The sequence below is a fragment of the Apiospora aurea genome (assembly GCF_038362705.1).
Source record: "Apiospora aurea strain CBS 24483 chromosome Unknown utg000004l_segment0_segment0, whole genome shotgun sequence".
In the NCBI taxonomy this organism is placed as follows: Eukaryota; Fungi; Ascomycota; class Sordariomycetes; order Amphisphaeriales; family Apiosporaceae; genus Apiospora; species Apiospora aurea.
Window position 1 is genome coordinate 4,684,400 of NW_027117391.1, and position 15,295 is coordinate 4,699,694.

Here is a 15,295-nt window from a genome sequence, read left to right on the forward strand (position 1 = left end):
GTTTGAGAGATGGAAAGAGTGGTTGGTGCTTTTGTTCTGCTTTCCTTATTACCACTGAGCCATTGCTCCGTAGTACTTCGACTGACTTGCTGGTGATGAGATCTGCTGTAATTGGGCATTATAAGCCTACCTACTGCAGCTTTGGTGGTAGGTTATGGCTGGGTGAGGGTGCCTCCCACCCTCCCGCTCCCCCTCCCTTTCACGCACTGCCAGCTGTGCATCTGTAACAAGTACTTATTTAGGGTACCTGATGCCTTAGGTGACGGCAGCATTCTAAATAGCTACCTGGAAGATTTGCTCTGCTCATGAGTTCCCTTTCCAGGCCCCTATGTGACTTTTGGAGCCCTGGTGTTGTCAACTGGTTCAGCACTCTCACATCGACCACGTTTGAACCGCTACACCTAGATAGAACCACATGAGACGAACAAAACTTTTGAATTCAAACACCATGCATTACTTTGAAACACCGTATCAAGCATCCCATGCCCAAAAGGCTTTGCCAAGATGATGCCCTGGCCCTTTGGAGTTGTCCAATCATCTTAGAGGATTTCCCTGGCCTGCCAGACCGAGCTGCTCATAGTGGCATTGAGAAGGAAAGATCTTACAATTGGACCATCGAGCCATTTCGATCCTCTCATGCAGAGACTCTGACAATTACCTTCCCTCTCGCACGCGAGGAGTTCAGCCTCTCGAACGCTTCCATGGCCTCATCGAAGCCAAAAGTACTATCAATGAAGATTTTGTCCTTGGTCAAGGTCAGTACTCCTTCCAGGTTAGGGGACTTGACCTCGAGATTGATGCAGGTATACGAGAATCCAAGACCTATCCTCCCCAAAAGAGCGCGGATAACCATCTGAGGGTTCCACAAGTAGACCACTCTGCCCCCTATCGCCAACCGACTCGTCTTGTCGCCGCAGACGGTCACGTATCTCCTGGCCAGCCCGAGACACTCGACGCCGCCGACGAAATCAAGAATGGCGTCGGGGGCGAAGGCTTTGACCTGCTCGGAGACCCCGGCAGTGGTGTAATCGATGACCGTGTCCGCGCCCATGCTGCGAACGTGCTCCGCGTTCTTGCCGGAACAGGTCGCCGCCACCTCCCAGCCGCGCTGTTTCGCAATATGCACGGCGTAGATGCCGCAGCTGGAGCCGCCGCCCAGGATGGCGATCTTCCCCTTGCCGTTGCCGTGGGCGGGGACCCACGGCGCGGCCTTGGCGATGCAGGTCTGGGCCGTGATCCAGACCAGCGGCACGGCGGCGGCCTGCTCCCAGGACCACTCGGCCGGCTTGGGCAGCACAACTACCGGCGTAGACGAGTTGTTGACGTCGAGCTGGGCGACCTCCTGGAGCGTGCCCTCGGGCAGGAAGGGGGCGATGCCGAACACCTCGTCGCCGGCCCGGAAGCCGGAACTCGTCCCGGCTTCCTCGACCACGCCCGAGAAGTCCTCGCCCACGCCCTTGTGGGCCCGGACGATGGCCGCAGGGAGGTAGGGCCACAGGGGGTTTCCCATGAGCTGGGCGTCGACGGGGTTCAGGGATGCGGCCTTGATGCGGACGCGGAGCTGGTCGGGCTTCAGTGGGGATTGGTAGGACGGGATCGTCGTTTTCTGGAGGGCGGCTGGGTAGCCGCCGCTGGTATAGGTCCAGGCTTTCATACTGCCTGCAGACATGCTCGTGTTATTGGTTGTCGCTGAATTAACCAACCGGGGACATAGATCTGATTATGAAAAATGCAGCAAAAACAGATTTCAGTTCCGGGTGTTTTGAATTCTATGGCCTGGTTCTTTCTGGTGAGGACTGGAATAAACAACTGGAGCTTGGGTTTGTCTTCGCATACTGGTCTTCAACTAGAGCCCATGTAGATGTATTCTACCTTCCAACGCTGTCAAGGTCTTGACGACCTGGAAACCAGGCGCTATCACTCCCATAAAATCCCCCACACGCGTTGTCACCTTACCCATGTTGCCGACCAACTCGGGAGCCAAAGCCTCGGCTCGTCAACGTGGCTGGCCCTGGTTACCACATCCATCCTTCGTTGCCGATAACCCTTTTGGCCGTCGACGTGGAATCTTACGAATGAGGCTTGAAGCATGTAGTCGCAAAGATAGATCTGGCATAGCGGGTGTGAATCAACTGGCTAAAGACATTGAGTTTCTTATCTCCGAAGCTTGTGAAACGGTATGCAAAGAGGTACTTACTTAACCTAGCAAACAGGACCTACTGCAAGTGCCGGGCCTGCTGGAGAGGTGGTCTACTAATAAACCCCACCACCGGTAAGATGTACATACATACATGTATCTATGTTTGTATCTTTAGTATGAGATGGCAAGGGCTTGGCGGGGGCCTGGTATCTCTCATTCTACCTCTCGGCCTCGGATGAGGAACTGTACCAAGTTATTTTGTAGGCATCAGACCAGGCGGCGAAATATTGAAGAGAAGACTGCATGTATTGAATCAATGCCGGTACCTATCGTCATATTGACTGCTTAAGTCCGCCTGCCCCGCATGTAACAGTCGACGGTCAAAGGGTGCAGGAGCCAGAACAGGAGCGGTGGAGTTAGAACCCCGCGCTCGCTAATAATGAACCTTAGATCCGATGGGCTTGCTTACCTTATAAGTAGACGACATCCTTGGACTAGGCCTTACCTATTGTCCGACTGCTGCAGCTAGGACTGGACTGGGTGCATTATCTTTTCCATCTCTGGTTTCACATCTACAACTACAGCCATCGCCTGGACAGTCCTGCGATAGGCCCGTCAACATGGTTTCACTGACAGAACTTCCTCCCGAGGTCATCCACAATGTCCTGCAATACGTTGACCCCGGCGACTTGGCTTTCGTGCCCCGAGTGTGCTACGCCCTCCGCAACTCGGTTCGGGGCAACTCCATGCTGTTCAAGCATGTCTACCTAGCACACTTCGACACGCCCGCCCGAAACAGAAACAATGTTGATTGGGAGCAGAACCTCAAGGATCTTGTGCGGTTGCAGATGGTTTGTCACCAGACCGACATCCAGACCAAGGTATGTCTGCGTTGCACAAACTGCAACTCGCTACATAATGTACTTATCGTCCAAAGAACTGCATCGCTGACATCCATCTCAGAGATCCGAACTGGCCTTCGTCCATGACACTGTCACCGAAGCGCTGAGAAATGCATGTGTTGATGGGGAAAGGGCCACTTCCTCGACGACACATGTGTATTCTCGCAATGCTGCCCTGTTCGCTAAATTATTCAGCACGTACGACAACCAGCACACCTTTCTTGAGAGGTCCTTTCTGTATGAGAGGGCACGTGCCGAGCTTCCTCATGCTGGCACATTCTCATCACCTCCCAAGAAAGAGCACCAGATGAGCGCCAAGCTGCATTGCTTGTACGGTGTGCCCTTGCTCTACGTCCAACGCAGTCCACACGAGACCCGACAGGGCAAGATGTCTCCCTTCGCCTGCTCCAAGGTTTACGATATCAGGCAGTACACGCCACTAACCAGATGGGGTCCTTTTATGGACGACGGCTCCGATCGGGTCGACTGGGAGAAAGTCGAGGCTATTCTGTTGGTACTTGGAGCCAACCTGAAGAGCCTGGGCTTAAATTCGTTCCCCATCTGCCAGAACTTCTGGGACACCCCTTTCGCTGGGGTCTGGCCTGGCAGTTATCTTCCTCTGCCACTGGACGAAGAGGAAGAGGAGGCGATCGAGCAGAACCCGTTGGACTTACAGGACCCATATGGCGTGACAGGCACATGGCTCAGAGTGGTTTGTTTTCTAGACTACACCGACTTTTTCGACTTCAACTTCTCGGGCGCTCAAGCGACCTCCCCCAACATCCCTCGTCGCGCTATCGAATACGGAGAGGCCACTCGACTTATCTTGATGAGGATCACCATCGATCGAATTGAACCACCAGGCCCTGAGGATGGGCAAGATCTGCCAGTCGTCCACTTCAAGGGTGTCTCCCGCTCCCTAGATGATAGCGGGGACGAGAATGCAAACAGCGATCTGACAGGTGAGATCAATGCCAAAGGTACTTTTTGCGTCTGATGATAGATCCGGACCTACTAATGAAAGTGGTCGAGACAGGCACTGTGAGGCTCACTCCGGAAGGTGAGGTTCGGTGGACCACGTTTTCCATCTTCAATGGCCAAGAACGCTGGCGCAGCGAGAGCGTCCAGGTTGGAGGGGTAAAGAGTGCGAAAGGCGTACTTGGTAACTGGTTTGACAAGTGAGCTTTCGGCGTGGCCGTGTCATGCGCATTAGAAAATGCTAACTCACAGCGACAGGGACTTTGACCCACGCGGACCGACCGGCCCAACGGCATTTTGGAAAATATCGGAGAGAAGTTCCGGCCACACGGCGAAGCAACGTGACTTGCTCTACCCAGGTGGAGTTTTCACCGACAACCCTAACTACGACCCCGACTACGAATCTGCCGACGACCTTGACGCCGGATCTGAAGAGGGATCGGATGATGATGATGAAGAGGAAGAAGAGGATGAAGTCAAGTAAGTCTCAGATGCGCTGTGTATGATTCAGGGGTCTACAGTGCTGACTGAGGTCTACCAGTATCGAGATCGAGCTACTGGTGGGGAGTGGTGTCCAGATTGCAGATGCTCAGTCTTCACTATAAAATGGAGCATGACAAAGCGAGCGGAGCCATGGATCTGACGTTAATGGCAATAATCACGAATCGGTTGTATTTTAATGTATGATATTCATCCAGCTGCGAGCCTTGTCCCAGCCAATGCTCTCAACCCTTCCTGTTCAGGGGCCTCAGCATAATCACTCATGTCAATGGTGAGACTCTGAATGATCGGAGAATACCCTCAAATTACTTAAGAATACCCGTTACAGTACTACTAAATCAACAAAGGTTGCTGTCTGGTGTCTACCTCGCTTCTTCATCTCGCGTGCCAGCGAGCGTCTTCCATGTCACAATTTGGCTGTTGAGAGATCGCGCAGGGCAGTTGGTGAAACCACTCGTTTCTAGAAGCTTTGGGAGCTGAGCGAGGTAGACGAATATTTTCGAGAATGACGAGAAGATGGCCGTGATTCTCTGCGTTCGGGGTAGCCTTTGTTGTCCCTTTCATACTCTTTTCGCTTTTATGCTGGATACCTAGGGTACAATGTCGTTAAGTCTTCTTGAAGCAGATGAGCCTTTTTCTGGTTATAGAAACCCCCTTGTTCTTGCATAGATAACGATGCTGAATTTCCTGACATGTTTGGGTCGTTATCACTATCAGGGGCAACATGGTGTTACGAACATGTACGTCGGCCACGGAGTCGACTGAGATCACACTGCGCTGTGATATGTGGGAAGTGGTTACCGAAAAGTGGACAGGACAACAGAGAGTGCATGTCATGAAAGAGTCTGTCCCGCTTGGACATGAACTCTTACCACAGTCGCTGGCCCCCGGCTTTGTCAAAAGCGATTGTGCGTCCTCGCAATGCACAATAACAACCTACCTGACCAGAAATGTCAATGGTCACAGGGTCACCATCGAGAAAAGAACCGAATACACCTTCCCCGACTGGCCTGCGCTGGATCAGAGGCAACTGGCGCCATTCAAATATTCTGCTGTAGACACAGCCATAACACTCATTGCCGCCATTCGAAATGTACTGTCGAAGATCTGCGCCATCCTCTGCGCCATTCTTTCACAACACTCGAAGAAGATCTTGGGATGCTTCATCGTGGTCATTGGAACTTTCTTTGCTGTGTTCGTGCCGTGCTTGTATGCTTCTCGATTCGTCCCGGACTACATCCTCGACCGCTCCATCGCGATCAACACCGAGGTGGCAACCATTCTCCGGAATGCCAGTGCAGTAGATTTGCAGCTGGATCGCATGGCCTACGAAGCGGACAACGTCAAGACCTTGAAGGAACATATCCTGTTCAGCGGGTTAACTAGGAAGGCTGATGTGATATCGTCGATTCTCCTCGGAAAAGAAGTCATGACAACGCTGGGCCGGGAAATCGACAGCTTCGGCTTCCAGCTCCAGTGGATGGGCGCGGAACTACACGACGCGCACGACCACGCCCTCTTCCACCTGCGCCGACGGCCCGAGCTGCCCCGGTCGGATTGGCACCGGCGGCTCCTGCTGCTGACGAAGCAGCCGACGCTGCAGGAAGTCCGCGAGGGCCTGATCCGCGAGACCCGCCTGCACGAGGGCCGGCTGGACTTCCGGAGGGACGCGGCGGACGCCATCGCGAGGCACCTCGCCGAGCTGCGGCGGCACCTGGCCAACGCGGAGACGGCGCTGGCGCACAGCTGGCGGCGGCAGGAGGACGTGCTCGAGAGTATGGGGGACGCGACGTGGCGCGGCACGTGGCGGGCGCGGTTCGGGTCGCTGCCGGCCGCGGACGTGGCGCGCGACCTCGAGACGGCGGAGGCGTCGCTCGCGCGGGTCCGGAAACTGCGAGCGTTCGCGGCGGGGGTACCCGTCGGGGTGGTCCAGGACGGGATGCGGCGCGCGCTCGACTGCCTCAGGGGGCTGGGGGAGGCGGACCCGGCGCTTAGGTTGAAGGTCTGGTTCTGGGCGGGCTTTACGGCGGAGCAGGAGGAGGGGGTGCGGAGGGTTAGGGAAGTTACGGCGGGCTTTGATGCGAGGTCGCATGCGCCGTGGGTTGGCGTGCCTTCGGACAGCGGTTGGCGGTGATGAATGATGGGCGAGGCCTTGGTTTTTTTGGGGGGGCATTTTCTTGATCGAATATGGACATAGACTTCATGGGAGGGGTAACCTCTCTGTCAAGATTGCACTCGGTCGTCTGGATTCTTTACATGTTTGTGATGTTGGGTTAGGGATGTTGGTGGGTGGTTGTGTCATTCCTACCATTTTCGAGCAGGTTTGCCCAGATCCAACCTTGATAGCCACACACTTGGATTAGCGCTCATATAGCTAGCTACCTACTGAAACAAGGTTCGAAGGTGTCCATGTTATTCGGATATTGTCTTTTGTTTATTCTGCTCTTGTTCCACCTGTCCATGCGATGTTTTTGGTGGTGAAATTGGCTACATGTAGGCAAGAGTCTTGTTTGTTAGTGCCTGCAGCAGACTATCAGGGTATCTATCGTATTAGTTAGTGATTGGGCTAGTGGGTATTGGTAGTGGCTGCCTGCTGAGGGGACCCCGCAATTTTCCCAATTGGATTAAATAGAAAGCAGCAGGCCGGGGGCGCGTCGAGCCTCGACTCGACCTAAACTCGACTTCTCCGATACACTGCTGCATGACGAGTCTTTGTTTGTTTCCACACAGTGAGCAATTGTTTACCATCATGTCCTCTTAGTCTTGCACATCTTGACGCAACTCCCCCGGTACTGTTCCAATACTATTGCGCCTCTTCATCTGCATCTCCTCAGCCAACATGGACAGTAGCAGCCTCGCCACACCCGCCGTGCCTTACAGCTCGCGACCGCCTAGTCCTCCGTCCATCACCATCCCGGCACCGGCCTTGTCCGCTAACAGCGGGCCAATCAAGGTCGTCCCTTCCTACAAGAATGTCGACCCCGGCGACCTGACCCCGGAGCAGCTCGCGATCATCACTGGCGGAATGAGGGAGCAGACGGCCCGCGACTCGACCGGCTCCTGGAACTACAACGAGCGCCGCAACGCCCAGCCCATCCTCGACTTCCTGTACCTGGGCCCCTCCAACATGGCGCGCGACCGCAAGTGGCTGGTCGAGAACGGCATCACCATGCTGCTGGCCGTCCGCGACATGCGCATGGCCCACGCCCGCCTCATGTTCGTCGACGCCGTCGCCCAGGAGCTTGGCATCCAGGCCGAGCACATCGACACCAACGGCCACATGGGCATGATCCACGCCCTCCCCGAGGCCGTGCGCAAGATCAACAACCACCTGCTCGACGTCTACCACCGCCAGGCCGTCCCCTCGGGCCAAACCACGACGACGGCCGCGGAGGGCAGCATGCTCATCAACCACCAGGACTTCAAGCGCGGCAAGGTCCTCGTCTTCTGCGAGACGGGCAACGACCGCTCGCCCGTTGTCGTCATCGCCTACATGATGGCCGTCTTGGGCATGAGCATGGTCCAGGCTTGCCAGTTCATCCACTACCGCCGGTTCTGCGTCAGCCTTAGCGAGGAGGTGAAATTCCTGCTGGTCACATACGAGGGCATCTTGAACGCCCGACGAGCCGTCAATCAACATGCTGCGGTCTCGCCTCACAAGCCGGCCGGGAAGCGGCGGCCTGCTGACGAAATGGATAGCGATGACGAGCAAGATAGCGACGCCCGTCCACGCCCTGGTCTCGCCCCCTTTGTCGATAATAAGGACATGGAAATGGATATCTAAGAGGCTCACAAGGGATTTCCCAAGGCGGCATGTGCGGTATAGCATGGGTATTGCGTTGCATTGGTACAGGAGTTTCTCGGAATGGCATATACCCCCCTATTTGCGGATGGGGCTTCGGAAAGGGCAGACATAGCCCTGCCTAAGCGTTTGGCAAGGAATGGTATTGTACAGCATTCTCTCAAGCATGGAGTTCAGGGAGGAAGGGCCGCCCCAAAGGGCTTTTGTTTTGTTATGATCATAGACGTTAGATGTTCAATCTGTCCTGCAGAAAATGTTGAAGGGCTAAATGCGATTCAATACAGCGCGTTTATTCTGACAAGCAAAAGGAGGTGCGATTTATGCTACACCGACCCCAATGAGCCACCGTAATTGAGGTGCGACGCATTCGATAATGAAAACTAAAAACTCCAGGAATCGACCTACTGTTGCAGATGAGAGTGTGGGAGCTCATCCAAGGCTGCGTAGCCACATGTAAGGCACAAAGGGGGGTATACTGGTCCCATACGTAATCCTGACTTAGATGGATATTTTCTTCATAATCTATTTGCTACCGTAAATCGTTTCTATCGCGAAAACAGAAAGTTCTATCTAATGCGACGCAACGCTCGACCGGGAAGCCTTCTTCCTCAACGTACGGCCCGTACCGCCGCCCCCCTCAGTATTATTCTCGTCCTCGTCGCGGGTCACGCTGCTCTCCCGCGCAAGCGGCGACTGGTACTCGGGCGTTAAGGACCGGTTGTCCATGGAGGGCCGTTTGGACCGTACCGAGCCCGAGGAGGACAGGTTCTGCCGCTTTGCGCGCCCTTTTGTGGATGCCGTCGAGGCGTTGCTGCCGCGCCTGCTGTGGGTAGGGCCGCTGCTACCCTCGGGGCCATCGGCTGCGTCGACGACGGTGATGGGTGTGGAGCTTCGCGATAATGAGCCGGCCGATGTCGAGCTGCGCCGTACGCTGCCGCTCCGTGTGCGCTTGTGTTCCTTCATGATGGTGGAGTGTTGGCGGTGGTATAGTGAGGACTTTTCGTCGGGTACGGGCGTGCCGCCCTGGCGCATCCGCTCTTCCAGCCTCTGCTGCCGGCCGGGCAGCCACCAGAACCATCGGCTTTGCTGCTTGGCGAACTCCTTGTCGCGCTGCTGCAGCTTGTGGCGGAGCAGGGCGCGGCGCTCGTTCTCCCGTTCCCAGTACTCGGTCCGGTACACCTCCCAGTTTTCTCTGAAGTTGGGGGAGAAGGGCTTAGGCAACAGTAATAATTTCACGTAGTCGCCTCCGGGCGCCAAGTCTTCCTCGTGGCCGCCCTTCTCCTCGTCTCCGCTGGTGAAAGGCAGAGGGGGATGGTCGTGGTGGGATAGCTTGAGCTCCTTCTCGACCTCGCGCAGGATCGAGGGCTCGACGAAGCGGTACTGGCCCGCGTTCTTGGAGAAGGCGCCGTAGGTGATGAAAAAGCCGAGGGCAGACATGGCCTCGACGAGCCAGGAGCGCTTGGCGACAACGAGCTTGCAGTTGAAGCCGCGCAGGCCGCGGTTCGAGATGGAGAACCAGCGCCGCGGCCAGCGGACACCGCGGTCCCAGATGCCTGTAGCCCAGACCAGTAGCGCCGTGACGATGCCGGCCATGAAGCAGACCTTCTCCGTCATGTCGACGACCCAGTAGACGCTGCCGCCGACGCCGACGCCGTCCTCGCGGGGCGCGAAGAAGAGGGCGTAGCCGAAGCCGGCGAGCCAGAGGCTCAGCAGGCCGAGGAAGAAGGTGTGCTTCCGGCGCCGGGTCCGCAGCTCGAGGTACTGGGCCCGCAGGGAGGCCTCGAGGATCAGCATGTTGAGGTAGATCATGGACGGCGACGAGGGCGTGTGGTGGAGCGGGTCGCCGGGCTTGACGCTGCCGCCCAGGCTCGCGATGGGGCTCGTGCCCGTCGGCGGCGATTTCGACATGGCCTCGCCCGCGGGCGTCGGGGCGCCCTTGACGATGGAGTCGACCGAGTCAGCCATGGTGTGATGTGTGTCGGGGTTTGCAACTCCGTCAGGACCCTCTTCTTTCAGGCAAACTCGTTGCCGCGTATTGGTGTTGCGTAAGGCAAGAAGGCAGAGAGCTTGCTCGCCGCCCCAAAGTAATGTTACGTCCCGAGAATGTGATGATGTATGTGTATGTAGGTATGCATGTACTTCTTTGGCCAGACAAGGCGGGGAGGACTGGACGGGCCACGAGTCGAGAGAGGCAGAGGAAGAAAGGTGGGAGGAAAAACCGAGTATATCGACCGTCCACGGCGGCGGCGGTTCACCGAGCAGCTCCTACTCCCGACAACGCATTCGTGTGACTTTGTGAGGGGGTTGTGTTGATTGTGGTCCTATGTCTGGTTTGGTACTCGTTTTCGGTATGGTCTGGGGGAAAGGGTCGAGCTGCGGCCGCTATTCGCTCGTTCCTCCTGCAAAAAATTATCCTTTCGTTCGCAAAGCGCGGTAAAGAGGGCCTCGTTCTGGTTGGGTCGTACGTTCACGTCATGCTGGGAAAATGGAGCGAGCAGAAGGGGAAAAAGGCGGGATGCAAATCATTGAATTGTTCGAGGTAGTCTGTCTTGGTAGTCTAGTCGCTAGAGCCACCAGCCCAGCCCAGCAGAGGAACCACTGGTTCGGCCACTGGAACTGGTGACTGGAGGAACGAACCGCCAGCCTGCCACCAGACCAAAAAAAGACCCAACCCACCACCGAACGCCCGCCTACCAGCCTACCAGCCTGCCCGCTCCCTGCCTTCCCTGTCTTTCACCCCCCCAAGTCTAGCAAGTGCCCCCCATCACTGGCCAGTAGATACCACCCACGCGGCAAGCACCACCTTTCTGCACCTAAACCCGCCAACCCCCGGCCGAGCTTCAACTTTTTAGCGGGAACCGGCCCTAGCTCAAGCTACCCTGGACCCAAGAACTGCCCCTTCTCTAGCGCCTCTCATGATTATTACCAAATCACTCCGTTCCCGACTTCACCTCGTGCGATCTCTGGTATTATTTGATCTTAGCAACCGTAGCGGTGCGAGCAATGGGCGAACCCGTGGATCTATATGCAACGGCGAAATGATCCAACTGCATGTGCTGTTATTCTCCTCTTATCCCTTCCTGCTTCTGCATCTCGATTGTGCCTGCCCCGTTCATGCTGCTTGCTGGAGCTCCTAAACGTCGTATCAGTCTGTCCTAGGGCTATCTACTTAGTACTTGCTGGGAGCGGGCCATGAATCAACTGACGTACCACGGCAGCGTATGTTGGTGATGGAGACGTAACCCATGATTACTATATTGTGCAAGTGACTTGCGTATAATACACCGAATTCGTGTAACGTGACGATGGATTCGATTACACTGCATGTAAGTGAGTGCCGGTGGGAACGAGGTAAATCAGACTTGCTCACATACCCACGTCTCCCGGTTTGGCGCAATGGTGCGCTGATTTGCTAGGTTCCATTGGGATGGTGAAGTCATAGGTTCGTCTGAAGAACGTGTATATATATGCCCTTGGACCAGCCGCATAGTCTACTAGGATTCAAAAAGCACATACGAGAATACCTGATAGCAGAAACAACAGTCTAGCAAATGCCCTCTTGCATCCAGACTCGGTCACGAGAACCCCTATCACGAGACCAGCCCCAGCCAACGCAGCCTCAAACCACTTCACCACATCCTCCACGAATCATCACTACTATGCCTCCTGTCAAAGAAGTCGGCGAGATCCTCACGTCTGAGAAGCCGGGGTGCAACTTCAGGACTGCCTCGTGTCCCAGGAGTTCTCCGCCAGCTGCCTTCGTGGCAATGGTGTCTCCATCGCCCACAGTGTACGGCGAGCGCCTGCCCACAGCCTTCCACCCGGGCAAGAGAACAGGTCTCTAGCAGGCTCGCCGATATTGAATCAGCAAGACCCGAGGCTTGTCGTACCCTGGCCAACATAAATGGCACAGGGGAGTGGCGTTGCAGCCTCAATGACCCCTCATGGCTCAGGACAACAGGAGAGTGGAAAGGCTTCCCGAAGGGCTGACTGACGGATGGGAGACTTTGCTATACGCAGCGAATGAGGGTGATATTGATTATGCCTTGCTCAGGAGAGTAGAGCGCAGTGAGATCGTGGAGTTTGATATGGATATGGAAACAGTGGTCTGGCCCTTGGAAAACACTACCACGATGAATACGGGGAATTTACTTTTACACCCAAGGAAGGGCAAGACAACTTCAGAAAGATAAAACACCAGATGAGTATCACCAAGCAAGATATTTTACCCATTTATTCGTGCAGAGCAGGTTAACACCATAATGACACCCTGACACGGGAAGGAAGGGGCAAAACAAAAGCAGTAGAGTCATGGCCTGGTTGGATGGGCGGGAAGGGGGAACGTTGAAAGAAACACCGATTTTACTTACCGTCACTCATTCGAAGCCACTTCTTGTCTCTTTCTCTCCATTCCGCTGTACGGCCAGCGTTGTTCTCAATGTTCAATCGTTCAATTTTTACGGGGTTTCCACATGCGCTCTTGCCCCCTGTGCCCACATGCTTCGAATGTCTGGTATCGAGTTATGTCGGCCTGTTTTATTTCTCTAAATTCCATTTTCAAGTTTCACGCGTATTCAACTTGACCAGAAGACTCTTCTTGTGCTTGTGGCTGTAATCTGCCGTTGTTTCCATTCACAACCAAGCAGCTGTAGCTGCTTAGGCGTTAGGCGTGCTGCCTGGCTAAAGGGCACTGCTTCACTGTGGCACACTGAGACGCCCTGCCTTTGAACAAAAAAAGTGCTCCGAGATTAAATGCCTGCCTAAACTATCTATGGTATCTCGTCATCGGCGCAGGAAAGGTAAATCTCCTCTATAGTACAATCATATTCACCCTGTTGTGGCCCAGTGACGTTGATGGGCGTCTACCCTTCTAATAAGCACACCGAAGGCAATGGCCTTCACCACCAAGCGAGAGAGCCCTATTCTCTCGCATTCCCAAAAAGCACTACCCAAACGCCTCTGTATGCAGCACCTTGTGTATGTCTACAACCTTTCCCTTTCGCGGAGCGTCTGTTTCCTCGTTTCTTCCATTTCGACCTTCATCACCTCGTTGAAATCGTCGGCGTTATCCAAATAAAGGTGGTGGCCTGCCTTCTTGATGATGACGACCTTGGCTGATCCGTTCTCTTTGCGCTTCTCTTCGTCAGTGCTGTTTAGGAGCGCTTTCACTTTCGCCTGCTTGAGTTTCTCCTCGGCCGCGATACCGCCCTTCTTGTCCATCCAGTCGTTCTCTCCATACATGAAGATGATGGGGAAGCCCGTCTCCTTCACTGCGGGAGACGATTCGGATTCGGGCGTGATGACTTGGCGGCCGACGTCCTGTATACGGTTGATGACGGGCCTCCGGGCGAACGCGCCGGGTGCGAGGAGATAAGGCAAGGCATATTCGCCACTTCCCCTTTGCCGGAACAACGAGTAGGCATAGTCGTGGAGTGTTTGCGCCTCGTCCGTTGGCAAGTGATCGAACCTGCGCGAGGTCCAGCCCGATACGAACCGAGGTCCCAGGGGTCCGGATAAGCGGACGATGCTGAAAGGCGACACGTTGGCATCCCATAACCAGACCAGCCAGCCGGGGTACGGCCTCTTCTTTGGCGTCTCAGCACTTGCAGGTTTAGGCCGCGAGTTCTTGAGTCTGCTTTGGTCATGCGACTGTGTCGTGGCTTGCTGATCTTGGGTGAATTCGTCCTGGAATGTTGACTCCTGCGGCTCGGGCAGATCGGAGTTTACTGCATAAGGGTCTTCGGGGATTCCGACAGGAGATGCCAGAATGAGCTTGTTCAAATGGCCTGGGTACTTCAGCGCGTACGACACAGCCAGGTAACCGCCCAGCGAGTGGCCCAGTAAGGTGAACTTCTCGAGCTTCCGGGCCTTCCGCCAGTCTTCCAGGGCATCGATGAACCAGTTCTCTGCTTCCGTGATTTTGCCGGCCTGATCTTTCGCGTTTATCCGGAAGGGTGGGCGCGTCGAGTTGCCCATGCCCAGCATATCTAGCGCATACAGCTTCCAGCCCTTGGTACGAGTCAGGGGCTCGAAGTTCTTGTAGTAGAAGCCGAGACCGGCGCCATAGCCATGGAGCATAACGAGGGTGTCGTCGTGGGGTTCGTCGACGTGCTCGACGGAGAATTCGTTCAGGCCGCGGTTCTTGCCCGGTAGTTGGACCATTTGCGACTTCCATACTCTAGGGCCAAAGGGGTCAATCTTGGCCGAGGTTTCCTGGGAGCCGGGATGCTCGGCGGATGGGAGCGCATCCAGGGGCGCCACGCTCTGCGCGACAGCCTCTCGGAGGTAGGGGATACATGATATCACGTTTCGTTCGGCGATCGGCGGGGTTACGCTGGTCCACTACTGGCTACTTAGTACTCACACAGGACCGTTGTAGGGAGATGTATTGGAAGGGGCATACCCATTGGTGAATCGCGTCTCGGTATCCCAGGGGGAAGTAGGTTCGTTGCGCTTGCTTTGCCGCATCCTGAGTCTTCGCTTTTTCCTCCTTGGCCCTTTGCGACGCCAGCATGGACTGCTGCCCTGCTCCGGTCTTGGGGTCAGACGCTGCGGCGGCTTCACTCGACATGTTAGTCAGGAGTGTGGTATTGGGATCGCTGTTGAATCTCTGGACGGCCGCGATGATCTTCTTGGAGGATTGGACAATTTTCACGGGTTCTTTCTGAAGCCTTTGGACAACCGCGATGGCTTTTCTCGAGGATGTGAAGACGACAGATGTATTGGAGTTCTTGATCATACCGGACAAGTGTCAGCGGCGTAGGCGGTGGTGGGGACAGCACCGCCTACTTAAAGAATGTCCAAACTCCGGTGACCTGGAGGAAAGCAGATATCCGAGCCGAAATGAGACAAACAAAACGGCGCTAGTCAAGTCAGTTACGTCGACGCCCCGAGCTGTAACAACGGGAGAGAGTGTGTATGGACGAGTAAAGGCGTGCGCAGCATGCAGAGACAAAGACGTAGGGGGGTGGC

General features: G+C 55.4%; 6 protein-coding genes across 6 annotated transcripts; 2 read left to right on the top strand and 4 right to left on the bottom strand.

The window, feature by feature from the left end:
- Positions 1–634: 634 nt before the first annotated feature.
- On the bottom strand, positions 635–1,669 carry PG986_006199 (uncharacterized protein; the record flags this gene model as incomplete). Its single annotated transcript, XM_066842421.1, has 1 exon — positions 635–1,669. One exon carries the CDS (start codon positions 1,667–1,669, stop codon positions 635–637), a length of 1,035 nt encoding a protein of 344 aa, XP_066702283.1.
- A 1,091-nt stretch (positions 1,670–2,760) lies between these two features.
- Positions 2,761–4,625, top strand: PG986_006200 (uncharacterized protein; the record flags this gene model as incomplete). Its single annotated transcript, XM_066842422.1, has 5 exons — positions 2,761–3,021; positions 3,104–4,022; positions 4,067–4,220; positions 4,279–4,500; positions 4,562–4,625. The coding sequence occupies 5 exons, from the start codon at positions 2,761–2,763 to the stop codon at positions 4,623–4,625; spliced, it is 1,620 nt and encodes a 539-aa protein (XP_066702284.1).
- A 1,388-nt stretch (positions 4,626–6,013) lies between these two features.
- Positions 6,014–6,694, bottom strand: PG986_006201 (uncharacterized protein; the record flags this gene model as incomplete). Its single annotated transcript, XM_066842423.1, has 1 exon — positions 6,014–6,694. The coding sequence occupies one exon, from the start codon at positions 6,692–6,694 to the stop codon at positions 6,014–6,016; it is 681 nt and encodes a 226-aa protein (XP_066702285.1).
- Positions 6,695–7,360: 666 nt separating this feature from the next.
- Positions 7,361–8,305, top strand: PG986_006202 (dual specificity phosphatase; the record flags this gene model as incomplete). Its single annotated transcript, XM_066842424.1, has 1 exon — positions 7,361–8,305. One exon carries the CDS (start codon positions 7,361–7,363, stop codon positions 8,303–8,305), a length of 945 nt encoding a protein of 314 aa, XP_066702286.1.
- A 588-nt stretch (positions 8,306–8,893) lies between these two features.
- PG986_006203 (uncharacterized protein) lies at positions 8,894–10,288 on the bottom strand (the record flags this gene model as incomplete). The annotated part of the gene is made up of 1 exon (XM_066842425.1): positions 8,894–10,288. One exon carries the CDS (start codon positions 10,286–10,288, stop codon positions 8,894–8,896), a length of 1,395 nt encoding a protein of 464 aa, XP_066702287.1.
- Positions 10,289–13,306: 3,018 nt separating this feature from the next.
- On the bottom strand, positions 13,307–15,062 carry PG986_006204 (cardiolipin-specific deacylase; the record flags this gene model as incomplete). The annotated part of the gene is made up of 2 exons (XM_066842426.1): positions 13,307–14,665; positions 14,727–15,062. The coding sequence occupies 2 exons, from the start codon at positions 15,060–15,062 to the stop codon at positions 13,307–13,309; spliced, it is 1,695 nt and encodes a 564-aa protein (XP_066702288.1).
- Positions 15,063–15,295: the final 233 nt, after the last annotated feature.